Raw genomic sequence first — 18,764 nt, 5'->3', positions numbered from 1 at the left:
GGGAGCGTGTAAATTTCATTTGATCTGGATGGTCGGTCTTGCCAGTGTTTATCGACTTATCAGCAATTTTGTGGCACAGCCATGCCCACTCAGACTGAAGTCTTACCATGAGCATGTCTTTTCTTATAAGGCATTCATAGAAATTCAAATAGATTAACTGGTTGTTAATATACCTTGAAAACAAATCAGGACATTTTAATGTCCATTTGGTGTTTTCAGGCTGTTTACAAATTCCAGTAGCAATCTCTGTGTCAGTTCCATTTGATTCACCGTCATGAAAATGTGTAATTTTTTTCATTTTAAATGATAATTAAAATTGTACTATCATTGTAAGGGGCTTTGAGTAAAATCCTCTAATGTTAACATGTTAATCCAGGGTTTTATTCTGCTCTACCTCCTCTTCCTTTTCTATCCTGAATGTTGAAGATGATGCACACACTGTAGGTGAGGAGACCCTTTTTCACATACCCCGCTTAAGTGGGTCCTGGGCAACTGTAGCATAGGGGGGAATAGCTTCTTAGCATCACAGATGTGTCCCTTCCTGTGTCCCTACCTAGTACCTGAAGCTGGAGGAGTTATTTGAAAGGCGTATGTAGAATGTATTTTCATTTATTTTCTGTTGCAATATATCGTATTTCCTTCCTCAAGATGATTTAATTATTTTATTTCATCGCTGTTTAGAGTGTTTAGAATTTAAAATGACTGCTCTTAATTAAAAAAATACAAGACTTACTTCATTTCTTCTTTGCTTCTTTTTAGCAGATGATGCAGAGATGTTGCAGTGAACTGACCTTTTATGCTGTTTTTTATTTTATGGTTTTCATCTGTACTTTTTAGGTTTTGTGATATCTGTGATAGAAAAAAAAAAGCATAGTAGCTTAAGCCTTAGGCACCTAAGTAACCTTTCAGTGCTAGGTAGGAACCACTGGAGGCCGTGTGGCCTAGTTTAATAACACAGAGGTTAGTTTGAAGCAAGGATGATTTTCAGTCCAGTACAGAAAATTTTAGAAAACCTGATGGCAGACTTTCTGACGTGGGTACTGTTACTTCAACAAACATTGCAGGTTATCTGAGCAGATATATATATATATATATATGCATATATCTGCTCAGATATATATCTGAGATATATCTGAGCAGATATATGCAGACCCAAGAACTGTTTCTTGGACACCTGCACATTACTGCTCGCCTCCTGGATTATCACCAGGACAGACTGCAGGCCTTCACAGATATGTGTATGCATCCAGTTTAGGGTGAGTTCTGAACTGTTGTGACAAGTTCCTAACAGCAATGCCTTCACTCTTAGTCATACCATACGCATCGATAACTCAATTGAGAATGACCTTCAAGTATAGGATGCAATGCTGACGTATGGCATCAGAACACAACTTTGATAAGTATGTGAGGAAAGATAAGTAGTGTATTTTGCATTAGTAAGCCACACATTTGGTACACACGGAGCTTAACTGAAAAATGAGAGCCTTGTCTAGCAATACACCTATGTGTTGTAAAGCTCCTCCAATAGCTAGGAAAGCTATGTAGTGGAAACAACGGAAGAAATGGTGACATACATAGAGTTAGCATATACATGTTGTCTTCTTTTGAACCGTGCACTTCACCAATGACAGGGGGTGCAATCCTAATAGAAAGTGCCCTATCTTTTACTTTACCATAAATAGGCACCTTGGGGCAGGCAGGATACTGTCACATGTCTCTGTGCATCTCCCATCCCCCTTCAAAGCTGGTAAATGACATTCACTACTCCTTTCTTGGAAATGTGCAAAAAGGATTTCCATAGATAGTCTTTGGAGATTTCCTGTGTTCTCATGTGTGTAATAGGTTGGGTCAAGCAACAAAGAGTGAAGAAGGAAAGAACAGGATTTAATTTCATATGCATTCTCCCTTCACCACCATTGGAAAAAAAGAATCTGAAAAGAGAAATTATACAATACAGATGATGTCAGTGTTAAATTAAATTAAGATCATATGTTTTTGTGCAGCGGGTGTAAGTCTTCAGTTATGAGAGAGGTCACAATAAAAGAGTTTATCCCCATACTAACAGGTTGCTAGTGTGCATGAAGTGTCATAAATATAAAAAAATTATCTACAGATTTTTAAGCCAATTCTTGGTTAAACATATGAATTGTAATTTCTTCAATCTTCTGAATCTGAAAGTACTAAAAAGTTCTCATGGTGACAATTTAAGAAAAATAAATAAAATTGATTTCAGTGTGTTTTCTAAAACACTTCTGAATACAAAGGGCATAGTCTTAAGGTATTGATTCACAGAAATTCACGAAAGTACAGCTTCTTAAAATCTTTTAAATTATGAACAAGGAAATTTATATTATGAATCTAGTAATATCTCTATGGCTTCTGCAAACCTCCAGAACTGAGACATTTAAATACAAGTTGGTTCTTTTTTGTTCCTAATCATTATGCAGTTTCAAACAGCTATGACTAATTATCAAAAACTTGTTTTTGTGTTTCATATGGACACGGGGATTGAAATAAATAAATAAATAAATGCCAGAGAGAAATGCTTAGCATTGTATTTATTGTTTTTTTTCTTGTTCTCACAGATTTTGAACTCCTCTGTAAAAATCTTCACAGCACTGTGTGATTCTTCAGGCCTAAGAAGAGCATATGAAGCTATAGACAAGATCCTGGTAAGGTAGGTTAGGTTAGCACATCCTTGTCTGGCTGTCAGTGCAGATTCATTCATCTGTGAAAGACTTAAATTGTTAGAGGTCTGTCGCATCCCATTACTGACTGCTTAAATTTTAAGCAGTGCCCTTCTTGCAGTAAGTGACCCTTTCATTGAAAGTTATTTTAGACTTGTAGAATTTTTTTTTAATGTATGATCCAAAGCTTTCTGTACCTATAAACAAATTTTGCTGAGGGCTTTTTTTTTCCCAAGTCTGGGAAAGGTCTTGCTGAAGAACTGAAAGGCACACCTATTTTTCAGGCCAAAAAACTTTAAGAATATTGTATGTTTAAATATGTGTCTCAGTGTAATCTTTTCCAGACTTCTGTAAGTTCCTACTTACTATTCTACCTATGGAGGCTTTTCTTTTTTTGTGTGCATGTTTAACTAGGTATAGATTCATTGCAAGTAAGATGAAATCATAGGACCATCTAGGTTGGAAAAGACCTTCAAAGATCAGCAAGTCCAACCATCAAACTGACCAAGTCCCTAAACCACACCTCTTAGCATCAACGAACATGCTCATCTCTGTTTTCATTTCAACATTTGTCTTTAAAATATTCTTACAGGTGCATTATTGTGAAACTAATTTAGCTTCTTATGGAAATGATTTTGACATAAAGTAGCATAATGCAGTTATCATATGACATAGGGAAAAAAGATCCTCAAGTGAAGGCTGCAGTTTATCTTTTACTTATGCTTTATTTCTGGACTTCAACGTAGTAGAGAGGCTAACTGTTCATGGGGGGAAGCCAGATTTATTTTGGAGTGTAGAGCCTTGACATTTCAGTGCACATAGGGATCAGTCACAATTACAGTTCTCTTCATCACTCTGATACACAGTTTATTGCTGTTCATATTCTGAAAATTCGAAAGAAGCGCACAGGGAAAGACATTCAAAAAGCCACAGAACAGCCTTAAAAGATCAGGTCCCATTTTCAAAACTGACGTAAGCTTAACTGAAAAAGAAGTCGTTGCTGGTACACTAGCTATTGCAGTGACTGACTTTTCCATACGTGGCTCCCATGATTCAGTGAGACAGAAGAATTAAGGTGTCCGAGCTCTCAATAGTATTCATGAGTTCCTTGTATTTACAAAAAGTAGCAGTCTGAGTCACAGTCACAGTGGCCTATGATAGCCAACAAGACATACCTAGAAAACCATGCATATTTATTTCCTTTTCTGTTTTAGATATTCAGCAATTAAAAGCACCTACGTTTATTAAGTATGAAACCCAGCAGGGTGTGCAGTCACAAGCAGTGGACCCAAGGACCCCAGAGATTCATATTAGCACCAATACTGATTGGCATCCTTGTTAACAACCTGGATTATGTGACCAAGTGAAACCTGAGCATGTTTGCAGATAATATAAAACACGTGCTTGTGCTGCCATTCAAAGGTATCTTGCCTCTCTGTAGAAAAGGGCTAATGGAGGTCTTGTGAAGCTCAGGAGAGGGAAAAGCAAAGTCCCGTCCCAGGAAAGAACATCCCCAGGCACCATTGCAGGCTATGGACTGACTGGAGGGAAAGGAGCTTGGGAGAAAAGAACCTGGGATTTCTGGTGAACAAAAGACCGTGAGCCAAGTAGCCTGACAAGCCAGCAAAGTCAAATCATGCCAAAAGTAACCTGCATTACACAGATCATTGCCAGTAGGTCAAGGGATGCGACTCTGCATCTCTATTCAGCGCTGGTGAGGTCACCTCAGGAGCATAGTGTATCCTCCATCTCCAGTGCAAGAGAGTCATGAACACAGTGAAGCAAGTCTAGCAAAGGGCTGTAAAGATGATGGACTGGAGCACTGTCCTGGGAGGAGAGGCTGAGAGAGCTGGGATGCTTCAGCCCGCGGAAGAGAAGGCTCAGCAGGGGATCTTATCAGTACCTCTGATAGCAGTAAAGAAGACAGAGCCAGGCTCTTCTCAGCAGTACTCACTGACAGGACAGAAAAAAAAAAAAAAAAAACGTATTGTGAGCTGAAAAAGGTGGTCAGGAGAGGTTTTAGGATCAAAACAATCTTCAAAAATCATTCAAAACCCCCAGGACACAATCTTCTTCTATTTGACCCTGGTCTGAGCCAGGCAGATGGATTTCATATCCACCTCTTCCGACTCTTAACTATTCTGTGGCTCCGTGATCTTCATCTTAAGCAAGTCCTTCTATTTAAATGCATTTTTGCTATGTGTTGCTCCCTGCTAGAAAAATTTCTGTAAACCAGGATGACAGATGATATTTCAGACTAAGTAATTTTTCAAAACTCAACAGCAGTATATTTCATAGAAAAGTTAGAGCTGGTGCAGTTCTGCTTGTTCTTCGTTAGTACTTGCAGGAGGAGAAGCCATAGAATAACAGTGCAATGTAATGTAGAAAAAGCTAATGTAAAGAGAGGCTATTAAATTTTTTATTAAAAAAAAAAACGTTTCTGTTTACTTTCATATTAAACTTTTGAATATGTGCTTGATATAGCAAACAAGACAATGTCTGGTAAATTTAGAAAATATTGGATGAACGCATGAATAATTACTGTTAGTAACACATTCTCAAGACTCAACTTGATCACTATCTGTTTTGTGGGTTTTTTTTAACCTTGCCTAGACTAGACTGGTGAAGATCATTTTAAAGTTGATGGATAATGCCTTTAAAAAGAAAGAGATGACTGTATTTCTCTAGCTACTGAAACAGTGCATTATAACATTAATGTCTGTGAGAATCTGTACTGAAAGCCTTGTGACATATTGGAGAAAGTGGCAGAGCCCTCCCTTATGGCTCAGAAATTGTCTATAGCTTTGGAAATTTTTTGAAATCTTTGCAGCGGATGTTTCCACAGACCACGGGAAACAGAAAATCTTTATCATCTGCATTTAGGCATGTCATTTTCCAGGGAAATAACTGACATAATGGCATCGTGTTCTTGACTTATTCTGTCGAGTGTCCACCATGGTAATGACTTCTTGTGGACGTGTGATTTATACATCCAATTCAATCACATGAGCAATCCTATAAAAGGTGCATATTTTCATAAAAGTCTAATAGGAGTAAAAATCTCATAGGGCATTTTAGCATGAAACTGGAAAATGAGTTGCTGTAGATATGTAATCTCTTCTGCTGAAGTCATCATAACTGTTCTGTGGGATCATGAATGACTATATCTTTAGGAAATTGCATTTTATGCATTTACGAAGGTGATGTCTAAGGAGAGAGAAAGTATATGGCTGTAAAAAATAACATGTCGATTTTTGAAGGAACCATAAAATATTAGGTCTTTGAGCAAGAAAGACTGTTTATCATGTTATCAGGTGATGTGCTGGATAAAATGTTTTAGTAATCCTTCTAGCATACTTTAAATACTTCAAGCTGTAGTGTTTGTTAAAGTACTTCCTTCAAAAAAACTGTTGACTGTACCAACTGACTGCTAGTTGGCAAAGGTGAGATTCTGACACTGAGAACCATCTTTCTGGTATGTGTCACACTGATTCCTGTTTGCTTGGAAGATATTACGTGCCCTAACAATTTTTATATCTTCTATACACGGAACATAGGTTTTTATGTGAAATATAAAAAATGACCAAAAATACATAAAAACATTTCTATTAATTCATGGAATTAAGAAAACCTTTTTACATTTTCTCCTGTCACTGATTCCATTTGCTTTATTACTTTCAGCCTCTAGCCCACAAACTTGGTGGCACAATCAACAAACCCCTCAGTGGCTGTTTCATCCCTGCTCTATTTGATTTCTCCACTCTGAGTAAATGATTAAGTTTTCATGCATTGGTTCAACCAAAATCTATGTTCACTCAACCACATCCTTTATTGATTACTTCTACTGCAAACAGTAGGCCAAGTGTGATATACATAATTGGACAGTTGTCAGGGGATGTGGGTGTTAACAGTCCTGTTTTCCCAATTGGAAACTGGAATCACCTTGATACACAAATATTCTGCACTGTTTCATTCTCATTCCTTGGACCGAGGAGTCCTTTTCCTCAGAATATATGTTTTTAACTCTCAAAGGTCTGGTTGAATGGATTTAATGATTGTATCATATAATATGCTCTTCAAGTTGCACCTGTGCACTGCATATAGAAAACTAGAAAAACTGGAATTAATATTTGTCTAACACTTTAACCTTGTCCTTTAACTTATATAAATCATATGCTGGATTTCTGTTGGGATGCACTTGATTTTCTCTTCCTTGGAAAAAAACATAGGCTAAAAAGAGAGGTTTCTAATTGTAAAATTCAGTGATCTTTGGACATCTCACATGTGCTTTTAGTACAGTATGTTTAATATTTTTATTAGAATACTTAAATTAGGAAATTGCATTAAATTCAGCTCTGCTGACTGACAACTAAGCTTTATGTTAAAGCACATATGTGAACATTTCAAGCATGTTAGTTTCCATTGTTTTAGCATCCTTTTGTAGCAGTCTGGCTCTTTTCGGTCACGTTGAGACCTCTGAACTATTCTAAATTTGCAGTGATGCTTTAATGTGTTCCCTGCCCAGTGGAAGACTCTACCCTCTTATAATTGCTCCATTTTATAAGGTGGAAAATTGCAGACTCATGCCAGATTTTGAAAGTGCATGTTACTAACGTGGTTTACAGTAAAAGCCAAAATATACATGAAACCTACTCAGTCACTTATGGCAGGAATATAACTTGAAGGTGTTTTAACAGAGAAAACAAATCATAGTTCTTTATCGCATGCAGAAATTTCTGTTTCTGTGAGTTTCTTAATTAAGAGATGGTGTTTCTGTCTTGCTTGGTAGCTTGACATTTAACATGCTATACTCCTAGATTAGTGACTCAAGTTCATGGCTAATATTGAGGTCAGCTGCAGTAACACTTCAGCCTTAAAGGGAAAAAGAGCATAGTGCCTTACTCACAAGCAAACCTAGATGTCTGTTATACCTCATAACCATATGGTAGAGATCTTATTTTGTTAATATGACCAACTTTATTAAAAAAAAAAATTAAGAAAAGGAAAAACAAACATGGAAATCTGCAGACGTTATTGCCAATCTACATGAGCCAATTTTCAACTTGGATCTAGCTGTGACCTCAGGTTGCTCTGATCTCACTGGGATTTGGAGGTGACACCTGCAATCCACAGTTTATAGGTTTGTCTGTATGACTCCAGCAACCTTTGATCCACCCAGCCAAAGTACAGTATTACACTCACGAAAAGTCATCCTCAGAATTAAGAGACAGCACTGCTATATAGCTGCTGCTGCTGTATCACCAGGTTGTGTAGCAAGAAATGGCAAGGAAAAGCCTTACTGGCAAGCTAGCATTCCTGCTTTCTCTCCTTGTCAAGATATGAGGTCCAACTGTTTTGAAAATAGTATCAGCTCCTCAGTTGGAGGAAAAAACAAAAAAACAAACAAAAAAGACATTAAGGAAATAGACATTAGAAAAACCCTGCAAAATCATCATCACCAACATTTTTACTACAGTCCTTAAAATAGGGCACAGTTTTCTAAAGAAATTTGTGGTGGTTTTTTTTTTCACTCCAAAAGATCTGATTCTGGTTTCAGACGTTCTATGTGGACGGGTCTCATTGGTCTTGGTACAGGAAGTGCCCAAGCAATTATCTACAGTCCAAGTTTTACCATAAAGCATATGAGTCATCACAACGTAAGCTCAGTCTGGAATAGGAGGATAGATCCTCAGCATTTGGAGGCACCATCTGGGTGAATATTTAATTGTGTTCCTTGACTTTTGCTTCAGTCAGGGAAAAGTGGCTGAAAGTCTTACGCACTTGGAAGAGTTTAAGAAGGTTGCTGAGAATGCTCATCTAACCCAAAGTGTGCTGGATGCATGTGTGATGATTGGGAACATTTACAATGAAAGAGTAAGTAAAATATGCCTTAAGTTTTGGATAAGGTGAAAATTTTGCACCATATTTAATACATAGGATATTGTTCTAGAATGGGTGAATGAAAAGCCCAAATTCAAATCATAAGAGCCTTTCGGTGTGGTGAAAATTACAGATCCAAATTGCAGTTTGGGCCTAATATGCTCTTAAAGAGCAATCAGTTAACACAATTGAAATTTTATTACACATTAAAAGCCATGCTTTTAAAATATGAATATATATTATATTGTCTACGAATATGCAGTTTTTAATCTTAGCTTGATTTCTTTGATTTCTTATTTACATTCACTCAGCCAAATTTACGAAACGGGCACAGCAAATATTTTGGCCAAAGTCAGTATTGATAGTACAAAGGGTTTCAATTCCTTAAGCTCCATCCAGCCTGATGGTTCCAATTTGGCCTGTTTAAATTAGAAGGTAAGCAGTGAGAGATAGTGCTAAGCTAAGGCCAACAAAGAATTCCCTTTATTGGGGTCCCCAAGTTCTTTTGAGTTACCTTATTTCTGAGCCGTGTGCCAATCTTTGAATTTGCTCAGCAGGCTGGGCAATGCAGAAATTAGGAAATATTTTCACTAAACACAGGAATACCCTTTCTAAATCAGGCTGGATGTTTCTGAACAGCATCTTTCACATTGCAGTAAAATGCTGAAGTTTTCAGCTTGTATGTAGGCAGACACATGGGTATATGTGGTAAATCTCACACTTTCTTGCTTTTATGAGTTTGTACTGCCTAACTTCTGTCAGTTTCTTTAAACAGGCTGATTGCTCTTCAATCATTGTTGAGTGCTAGTATGCCTCATTTTGCTGTCCTGTTGTCTTTAAGAAGGAATTTATCTTCCTCTTTTCCATTTTCGACACCCTTTAGCAGTTGAACAGATTTTGATCCCCAAAAGTAGTATCAAGATCAACAAGTGTGAAAGTACTCTGTAGTTCTGGTCTCTATAATGCTGAAGGGAATTCCAGTCTTACTATAACAACCTAAGAGTGGCAGGATAAGACATCTCTGAACATGGTTTCATCCTGTTCGGTTTGCACAATCAGGGCAGCAGAATTCTTCTCAAACTGGAGAGCTGGAAAGCACCTTCCAGGGGGCAGGCCAGCTGTAACTAATCTGGCTAACATACATAAGTCTAGCTCTGGCAATAATCAGAACAATTTCCTTCAAAATCAGGTAAAAAATTAATATAATGACGTGCTCCCAAGATTTTTTTTCCCGTTGTCCAGTTTGTTGACTTCTTTTTTTGGTTTCTTTTGCTCACAAAAATATCCAACTCTCTTCTTTTTGAGCCTGTGGTCAAGATTTCCACCACAAGAGATCCATTGAGTGGAGAGAGATATCAGTACAAATAACTTATCTTTTTCTATATAATTACTTTCATTTGCTTTTTTTTTTCATTCCTGCTTGGTCAGGAATTTCAGTTCTTTCTAATCTTTACGTTAAGAAAAATAGTTTGTATACTTTTTAAATTCTTCTCATTGTACATAGGTCACTCCAAAAGTAATGCCTCCTCGTTATATCCATGGAAACAGCAATACATATAATGAGAACAGATAAAAAGAGAACTATTTGATGAAGAAAATTCTCAGCTACAAAACACTAATTTTCAAAATAGTCACCACCATTACTTATGTATTTTTGCCAGTGATGAACAAGGAGCCTGCATCCTGTGCTCATCAGAATCTGCGTGGTCATCTCTCACATCACTGTCACCACCAGTAGTGGTGACACACATCACCCACCACCTTCATGTGCTCACATCCACTGTTTGGTCTCTATCAATGTTGAGCAAGTATAGATGAATATCAGTGGGTGCCATTTATTTCTGCATGGAGGAATTCAGTGACACACTTCCTTCTTCGCACACACTTCTGTGTCAGATGCCATGTTGTCGGACTGCCCCTCTGCTGCCATCTGTCACAGAACAACAACATGGAATGGAATACTAGTGGGAAAGTTCAACCTGTACTGCCATCCCAGCGACATCTGCCTCTGATGTTGTGGGCTGACATAATAAAATAGGAGGCATTATTTTTGGAGCAGCCCTTGTATTATCTGCTATGGTTTATAATTCTTTTTACTGGATTAATGAAATTTGGGTCCATGTGTGGTTCAGATAAAGAGATAAAATCTTGCAACTTTTTCTCTATTGAGGAACAGTTGACATATTTTTCTTCCTACTAATTCTCTTTTTGTTTGATTAGGAATATCCCTGTCTTTTGGCACACAACCTTTTCCTTCTGTAAATCTGTACGCTTTCATTTCTGTTTTTTTCATTGCTTTCTTTCCACTGTTTCATTAGCCTTGTTTTTTTTCCCCCGTTTTACAGATTTTTTTTCCTAAAATCTATTATCACAGTGGTAAATTAGGACTTTTCCTCCTGCAGGTATGTCAGTGAAACAACAGTGATAATTGCTAATTAGCCTGGCTGAAATTGGTATTAATACTTCGCACTGATACAGTGATTTGCGTGTTCAAAGTACTACCCAGGCAACTAAAAATGATCCAGTTGTTCCTGATAAAGATATGAACATTGTTTTCTGCATTTTAAGTGCTAGGAAGCAGCAAGGGAGAGTGATTTTCTTAATCCTGTGCCATGAGTCATTCTATGGGTTGGCCTTGCAGCTGCAAAATCTCTCAGGTGCAAGAGGAGCAGGTTCTAACAACAAGCTAAAATAAGTGACTGCAGGTGGTTTTTACAATTGTTTTTATTCTTTTTTTTTTTTTTTTTTCCTTTGCTAGGGGAACTATGACAAAGCTCTTGAATATTTTACTCGGGCATTTGAGGCAGCAAAGCTTTTAAATAATTTGTCCTTAGTTGATGAAACAAGGACTTATTGTGGCATTGCAAAGGCTCATAAACTGATGGTGGCATTTAACAGCCATATAGGAGCAGAAGATCCCATCAGCCTCAAGTGCTTGCTCGCGTGGAAGGACAACAGAAGTGACATGTGCACTGACCCTCTCACAGTCGGTAAGACGCTGGTTATGAAACATATTAGTGCTGTATTGTCCTCAATGGTTAAGTCATTTTTCTTGTAGAGTTTTATTATTTCCTGCATTTAACCCTATTGGTTTACCCTTGTGTTGAATGAAGGTTAGATTTTCTCCTTTGTGTGCTTATTTTAAAGACACAGTTAAAAGGTTTAAAGACGATGTAGCAGAGAGAAACAGCAGTAGTTGCTATAGAAGATAACTTACTTTTCAGTGCTGTTTTTGTAAAACATCGTGGTTCTGGGTAAGCTAGTCTCTAAGTTTAGTCACATGCCATAAATTTAAATTTAATGAGAAAGAAATCGAGTTTGCAGTCAGTTCTTTAGGTACATGGAACGTAACATTCCTGTTATCCAAAGTAAGAAGTATTTTCTGCTCAACTTTTTGGACATCATAATTAATTCAGAACGGCTTTTTGTTTTATGTTTGGCATCCTTGAACGTAAGTGATGTTATGGAGAGGGAGAAGAACTCTGTGATGACTCCCGTGTTTCATTGTCTCAGATTCAGAAAAGAGAACTTTGTTTGGAGCACCTCTTTCTTAACCGGCAAAATATTCATTCTATTTATTATTTTTCACCTGTAGTGTGTGTAAATACAAGGCAAACGACTTATCCATTATCTGTTTACTGATTCAATTCAGCAGTATTATAGCGAGGAAGATAGAGGAATCTACTCTTCTTTGAAATTTTCTTATTTGTGTTTTTGAGAATTTAGAGTAAAGGGAGATCTCCCAGCACAAAATCGTACTACTGACTCACAATGGAAGTTTGGAGATTAACAGTTAATGTTTGGAGGGAATTCTGCACACAATACCTATATTCTCCTATTCTCAAAAACTAAGAACTGCTTGTCTGTCATTTTCTCATGTATTTGTTCATTTCTTAGAATAGGAGAAGTTAAGAATAGTTTTGGTAATTAACTGTGTTGCAGAATAGCCTGGTAATTGAAGATATTAGCAGTTTAATAGATGTCAGGACATCAGACCCTCGAAATAAGGAAGAGCTGTAAGCCAAGTACATCCATCAGCATGCTGAAAGAGACAAGAACTGTTTAGTTTTCTAGTGATGCTTGCAGGGCGGTTCCTTCTTAGTAATAATGCATTTTTTTCAATGTATATATTTATGAATTGCTTTCCTTGATCAGTGAATAGCCAGCATTATTGGAAACAAGTTTTGCTAGCTGGCAGAGTTAACTTGATGGTGTCTCCTGCAATTAAGTGAGTTTTTAGGCCTTCAGAGCACAATTCAGTGAGGATGACGAGAATGTGTCAACAGAGATGGCAAAAGGTCTCAATGTGTTTTACATGTGTTTCATATGAGGAATGTTAGCTGTATCTGCAGTAAAGAGGAGGGCAACAGAAGTCAGCAGTCTCGACAGCAAAAAATAAAAAAATGCTAGGTAGAGACCTGAAGGAATAGAATCAGTCTTCATATCTTCAACATGTTCTCTACTTCTTGCACCTGCAAGGTTTTCCATTCAGCTTTTACACACAGTTTTCTCTAGCCAGTTGTGATATTCATTTGTATCCTGAAATGTGTGTGTTCCTTTAAGCTCAAGTTTCTTGCTCCTCTTTAACATGACTTCAGGGATAAAAAGAGAGTTATTAGAGAAGCTCTTTATGTCCTGGCAAGCGTGGTAGCAGAAACAAGCTTTGCCTGCTGAGATTCTCTACTTTTAGCATTTCTACCTAGTTGACGCCGTTACTGATGGCATTACAATTTTCATTTTAGTTCCAGTAAACTCCAGGAACCCTGTGGCTACTGCATATTTAACAGCTCTTCCAATTCAATATCCTTTTTCTCATTAGTGCTCCAAGCTCACTCTCAAGATACCCAGATTACATCCAGGAAAACATAGTGTCACACTGTCAGCGCAATCTGTAACATTCTTCATGTTTTGTGTGCCAAATCTCTAGTTGGTGCTGGCATTACGTTGTTAATATTTTTCTCTGGCAAAATACAACCTGGCATCTTTTCAACGTTAGGATTCACTAGCTTTGAGTTCCAGGTACAGCCTTCATTATATCTTCCAGCAGGATGTCTGTGTATCCCATGATGAACTTACTGCTTTGGACGTTCCTACTGCGATAATAGAACAGTCTTTCTTCCTCTTTCAGACAGCTCAGCCTTGATAATCTGCTAGATTTTTCTCAGTCTTTTTGAGGATAAAACTGCTCAAAACAAGATGCAGTGGTAGTTCTTAATCCACAGGGGAATTTAATGAAAGGATGAAGGAAGGTAATAAGTTTTCATTTCTAACTATTCTGACTGGATATTTTTTTCTATGACCAAAAAAGAATACAGTTTTGCTGTAGTTTCTGCAGTCTTAAGCAAAATAAATATTTAGACTGCTAGAGGAGCGATAACATTTATATTCAAGTGCTGCCAGATACCTTATGTCTTTCAGCAAAGGCTTATTTTTTGAAGCAATTGTTTCAATAACCGAGCAGGTAGAAACTTTAACGAAAGTTGAAGTAAATTGAATAATTAATATAATGGATGTTTTGACCAAAGTTATCGTGGAAATAAGGGATGTGATTGTCAGAAAACTGTGTTCGTAAATGCAAGGGTGAATGCCTTTCTTTCTGCTGTATTTGATTCAGTTACCTGACTTTACTTGTAAGAGTTTATGCCATTGTGGGATGCCAAGACACTGCAAGAACGAGTGTATTATGTTTTTTGGTTTCTTTTTATCTTTGTTTTGTCTAAAGCATACAACATAATTATCAACAGAATCAGGAGGCGTAAATTCTTGTGACTCCATGTTAAAGCCTAAAAAAGAAACCACAGTATTTTCTGAGGAGAAAGATTATTTATGGAAAGGCCTGAGAAATACTGACTTGATTCCTTCTGAAAGGGAATGGAATAATTAAAGAATTTGAAAAAAATTTGGATCAAGTTTTGAATATTGATTGCATGTAGTGCTGCTCAGGAATTGTGTTTTCTTTGAGTGCGGTAACTCTTCATGCTGGTCGTTGCATCTGGCAGGGTTATGCTTCAGCAGGAGACCTTGGAAGCCCAAAGTCACATAGGCATTTTTCAGAGTAGGAATGAAGTTCGGGTATTTTATTTTCCTCATACTAAAAATTCTTCTGTTGTTTTCTTGAGAGATGTTGTGTGCTTTCAATCAAAATTTATTTTTACATGTATTGATTATTTTAGAAAATCCGACTTCACAAAATTAGCATGTTTTTCTGTGGGGTTTTTTATATGCACTTTTTTCTGTTATTTTTGTTTTGTTTTGTAATATCACACTCACGGCATAAATGATTGTCTCACCTCCTACCAACAATTATGAAGTCTTGAGATCGATATAATTATCTTGTCCTTTTAATGCTTCCATTTTTCAACATTATCTGAACATTATCTATCATTCTACACCTGAGCAACTTTTAGTGTGATTTAAAATGCATGCACCAGCTAAAACTATAGCTTTGAAAATGCTTTGAAACGAGCTGACTTCCAAACTCCCAAATATGTAGTCCCTTAATATTCTTTCTCCCACTCTCATAGATGTAAGAAATAGCACATACTATAATATGCACGGGTCCTTTCTGTCATTTAAGAGATCAAATTGTCAACCTATCTATTCATATTCTTAAAAGATTTTAAATACAAATAAATATAAATTAATTGAAATAGAAATAAAATTAACACGGCAAAGAATGGAAACCTTGCCAGATGAATTTCAGGTTGCTCTTATCTATGATTTCAACCTTCTTTCATAAAGGGTTATCCCTAAAGGGTCATTAATTCAGAAGTGAAATGTAAGATGAAAGACTGCACTAAACAAAATCTGTTAAAATTTCTCTACTGTTACTTGTACCATGACTGTGTAATTTATGTGCCATTATGATAATATTGTCCAGCAGTAGATTAGTCTGCTACATGATGTAATAAAATGCTTTTATTTATTCTTTCTGCAGTACACTAATTCCAGGAATACCTCTAACATTGCTGGTCTTGGCTTCCCTCCATTAGTAAATGGTGTCAGTTAATACTGGAATTTCCTAATGAAAAATGGTTTTGATTTCCTAAACTGGTGTTAGTATGTAACATCATTGGTGTCAGGTTTGTTGATATGTGAGCATTTAAGAGAAAGAAAGGCTATGGTGCACTTACCTCAACTACAAGTATAATAGTAAACTATAGAACTATCAAATATTTTTAGGAAGCGAAGGTGATTATTGATTGGACCATAGAAAGAACCAAGTAGGAGGAGATGAGCTAAGTAAGGGCGACAGGGAAGTTATTTGTCACACTGTGATCAGGCACTGGAGGCACCAGTAAAGAGTCTTAGAATACATTTTGAACATCTGCGTCAATTTTTCCATCAGTGAGGTAGTTTGTTTTGTTTTCTGCTGATGGTTGAAGTTTGAGAAAACATAATACAGTAGCACGGAAAGTCGATATCCTTGTGTTTTGTACATAGGCACTGTATGGTTTTTGTCCAGTGATTTTTATAAATACTGCCTTCAGTAATTGGTAATTTCCACAGGAGGTTGGATTTAGGCCATGTCCGTGGACGAGCAATACCAGATTTCAGAAGAGGGTTCGCAGAATATGTTAGTGTTTGGAGAAATGTCTTCATGAGCTTTGATAAGATTTGGTGGTTTTTGCATATCTGAGTGGCATTATAACTTAAAAAATTCAATATCATTCTGTCTGATGTGATTGTGTGTGTCCTTGTCATCTACACTTATATAAGCGAGTCTCAACCAGAGCAGAATTTGGATGTGTTCTGAATTTTTATGCCACGCTATGGAAATGTCTAAATCTCGACGTATATTTACTTTAGAGGCATTCTTGTTTGTTAAATGGTGTTGGCATCCAGCTGTGTTTTCTAAGGCAAGCTTTCTAGATCAGCAGAAGATGGTTTTCTAAGTAAGATGGATTGTTATTTTCTATGGAAAACAAATACTGACAGTGGTGTTGAAACTATTTTATATTGTCAGACCCTTTAGTGTATCTGTATGTACTAAACTAGTGTAACTGCACAGTATCCCCATCAAAAATTGAATTTCTTAGCAATTTAACAAGTGAGAATCCTCAGGGCAGGAGGTCAGTTCTGTTCTGATCCTGTGGAACACTGAGGTGGAGCAAAAAATCAGCAGCCTTTACTCAACCACATTAAATCACTGCCGGAGATATCCTTGTTTTGGATATACCTAGAACTTTAAAGTTTGCCTGCGGTTCAGAGCCTAAGAAACGTACACAGAAAGAGAAGAATCCTGAAGCAGAATATATGGCAGCTGCAGTGCTCTGGCAATCCCCAGATAGTTGCAGGGCTAAGGAGGAACAACTGGTTGGCGTGCTTTAATGTGGCCCTAGGGCTTCTCCACATGTGCCATCACAGGCCCCAGTCCTTTACAGCACTTATGAACAGAGGTGTCTCTGGTGGTTTTGTGTTCTTGTTCTCAGAAGGGAAAATTGATCCTCAGAAAGGACCAAAGAGCAGAGTTTCACTTTTTTGTTTAATTGAGAAGACTTTTGCCATTTAAACTTATAAAAAGCCTTTTATTGGTGCTGCCTGCAAACATGCCAACTGAGAGAGATTGACCTCAGGCCCACATGACAACAGTTCTCTGCTGCAAACCCATCCTTACCAAAAGCTCCCAGGCATTCTCTGGGCACAAAATCAAAGCCAAGATAAAGAAACTGTAGTCAGTTCGTGTTTTCTGCACCAGAAACCTTGGGTCATCTCCGATGTCACAGTTAGTGTATCAAACACCTTCCTTCTCCTTGGTCTCCAAAGACAGATTTCTTTTCTGCATCTTTGTCTTCGTGTCTTGTTTTGTTTGTTTGTTTTCCTCTAAGATGGCTTTTCCTGCTTAGACATATCCTTTCATGTTCACCCTATATTTAAGTAACAAACTTTTTTTTTTCAGTAAGACTGTGATCTGAAGATTGGCTTATTCTAAAAGTAAATCGCTTTCAATCCTGTCTATTCATTAAAGCGAAATGTATGTCCACAATTAATGGATTTATGAGCACATACTACTTTTGCGTATGAATCCACCTCTATTTATTTTTCACTGTAATCATCAGGCATATTCTGTGACTTTTGACAACAGTTTCTGAAACAGTTCGTTTCCATTTCTCTGTCCTCCTTCCCAATCAGTTCTGTGCCCTATTTCTCCTTTTTTCTCTCTCCCATTCTCCACTTCTATATTGCACATTTTTCTCCCTTTATGGCTCCTCACCTTCATTCTGAACCCCAATTTTGTGTGTGTTTGCAGTCAGTGTTAAGGAACATGAGTCAGTTAGCTTTCTACTCAGTAGCTAGCATCTCAATCTGCACCTTATAAGGTATCTCTCTTGAGCTTCCTGCAGAATCAATAGATTTGTTTAAGAGTGGTGTGTCAGTTTTCCCATACTCACTGTTTTGGCACTATTCTTCGTGCTTTGCATTTATATTACCTTATGATCTGAGAATGCTTTGGAAAAAATCACACTTTGTATTCAGCATCTTGACAAGTTGGTTAATAGAAAACAGCAAAGTAAAAAAAGCCCATAAAGAGATCTCCTGTGCAAATGGATTGACTACATTTAAGTATACAACTAAGTGATTAATTAGCTTGAAGATCCAAACCCATGCTTAAGTAGATGACCATTCCCCCAGGCTCATCCACTTGTTTCTCCTCGCTCAGTTAAGCATTCAGTATTATCTCTAACACAGAACATTCCCATTAAAGGGTTTGTACAAGTCTTGCAAGGAAGTCAAGAAGTTATACCATATTTTCTGTAGTGTGTCACTGAAGTACATCGCTTTGGACATGTTACTACTATTTTATAATACTGATATCAGTAAGTATGGGAGTCATTGATTAGAGTAGGCCAATACAAAATTATTTTGAAGCAGTGGTTTTTCATATTTTTCCATGCTTGCTACAATGTTTTAATACAGTTCATTTTTCCTAAAAAAAAATCTGTCATAATTTAGAAGTGTAGTTGCTATGGATATTAGTTAAACATAGTGTAGCTGGTGTCACTTCATATGGGGCATGCAATAGATTTTGAAATGGGAACAGAAAGTGACCAGCTCCTCTCTTATCTAAACCTTATGCTTATTCATGTGCTAAGTATAATAACTGTGAAAGGAGTTACTCCAACCATACCTTTTTTTTTTTAAGGTGCAATTCACATTGCCTGCTATTTACAAATCCTATGAGCACGGTGGGTTTTG

General features: G+C 37.1%; 1 protein-coding gene across 1 annotated transcript in view; it reads left to right on the top strand.

The window, feature by feature from the left end:
- TTC29 (tetratricopeptide repeat domain 29) overlaps positions 1-18,764 on the top strand; it is a 245,828-nt gene that overhangs the window by 181,097 nt on the left and 45,967 nt on the right. The window contains exons 12-14 of the mRNA XM_065736041.1: positions 2,586-2,677; positions 8,438-8,561; positions 11,326-11,557. Coding sequence (XP_065592113.1) covers positions 2,586-2,677; positions 8,438-8,561; positions 11,326-11,557 — 448 coding nt within the window. The remainder of the gene's footprint in view (positions 1-2,585; positions 2,678-8,437; positions 8,562-11,325; positions 11,558-18,764) is intronic.

Source organism: Cyrtonyx montezumae, unplaced genomic scaffold (assembly GCF_038088225.1).
Source record: "Cyrtonyx montezumae isolate F1298 unplaced genomic scaffold, pur_monq_1.0 scaffold_2, whole genome shotgun sequence".
Classification (NCBI taxonomy): Eukaryota; Metazoa; Chordata; class Aves; order Galliformes; family Odontophoridae; genus Cyrtonyx; species Cyrtonyx montezumae.
Note: the sequence above shows the minus strand (reverse complement) of the source record. Positions and strands in the feature narration are given on the sequence as shown.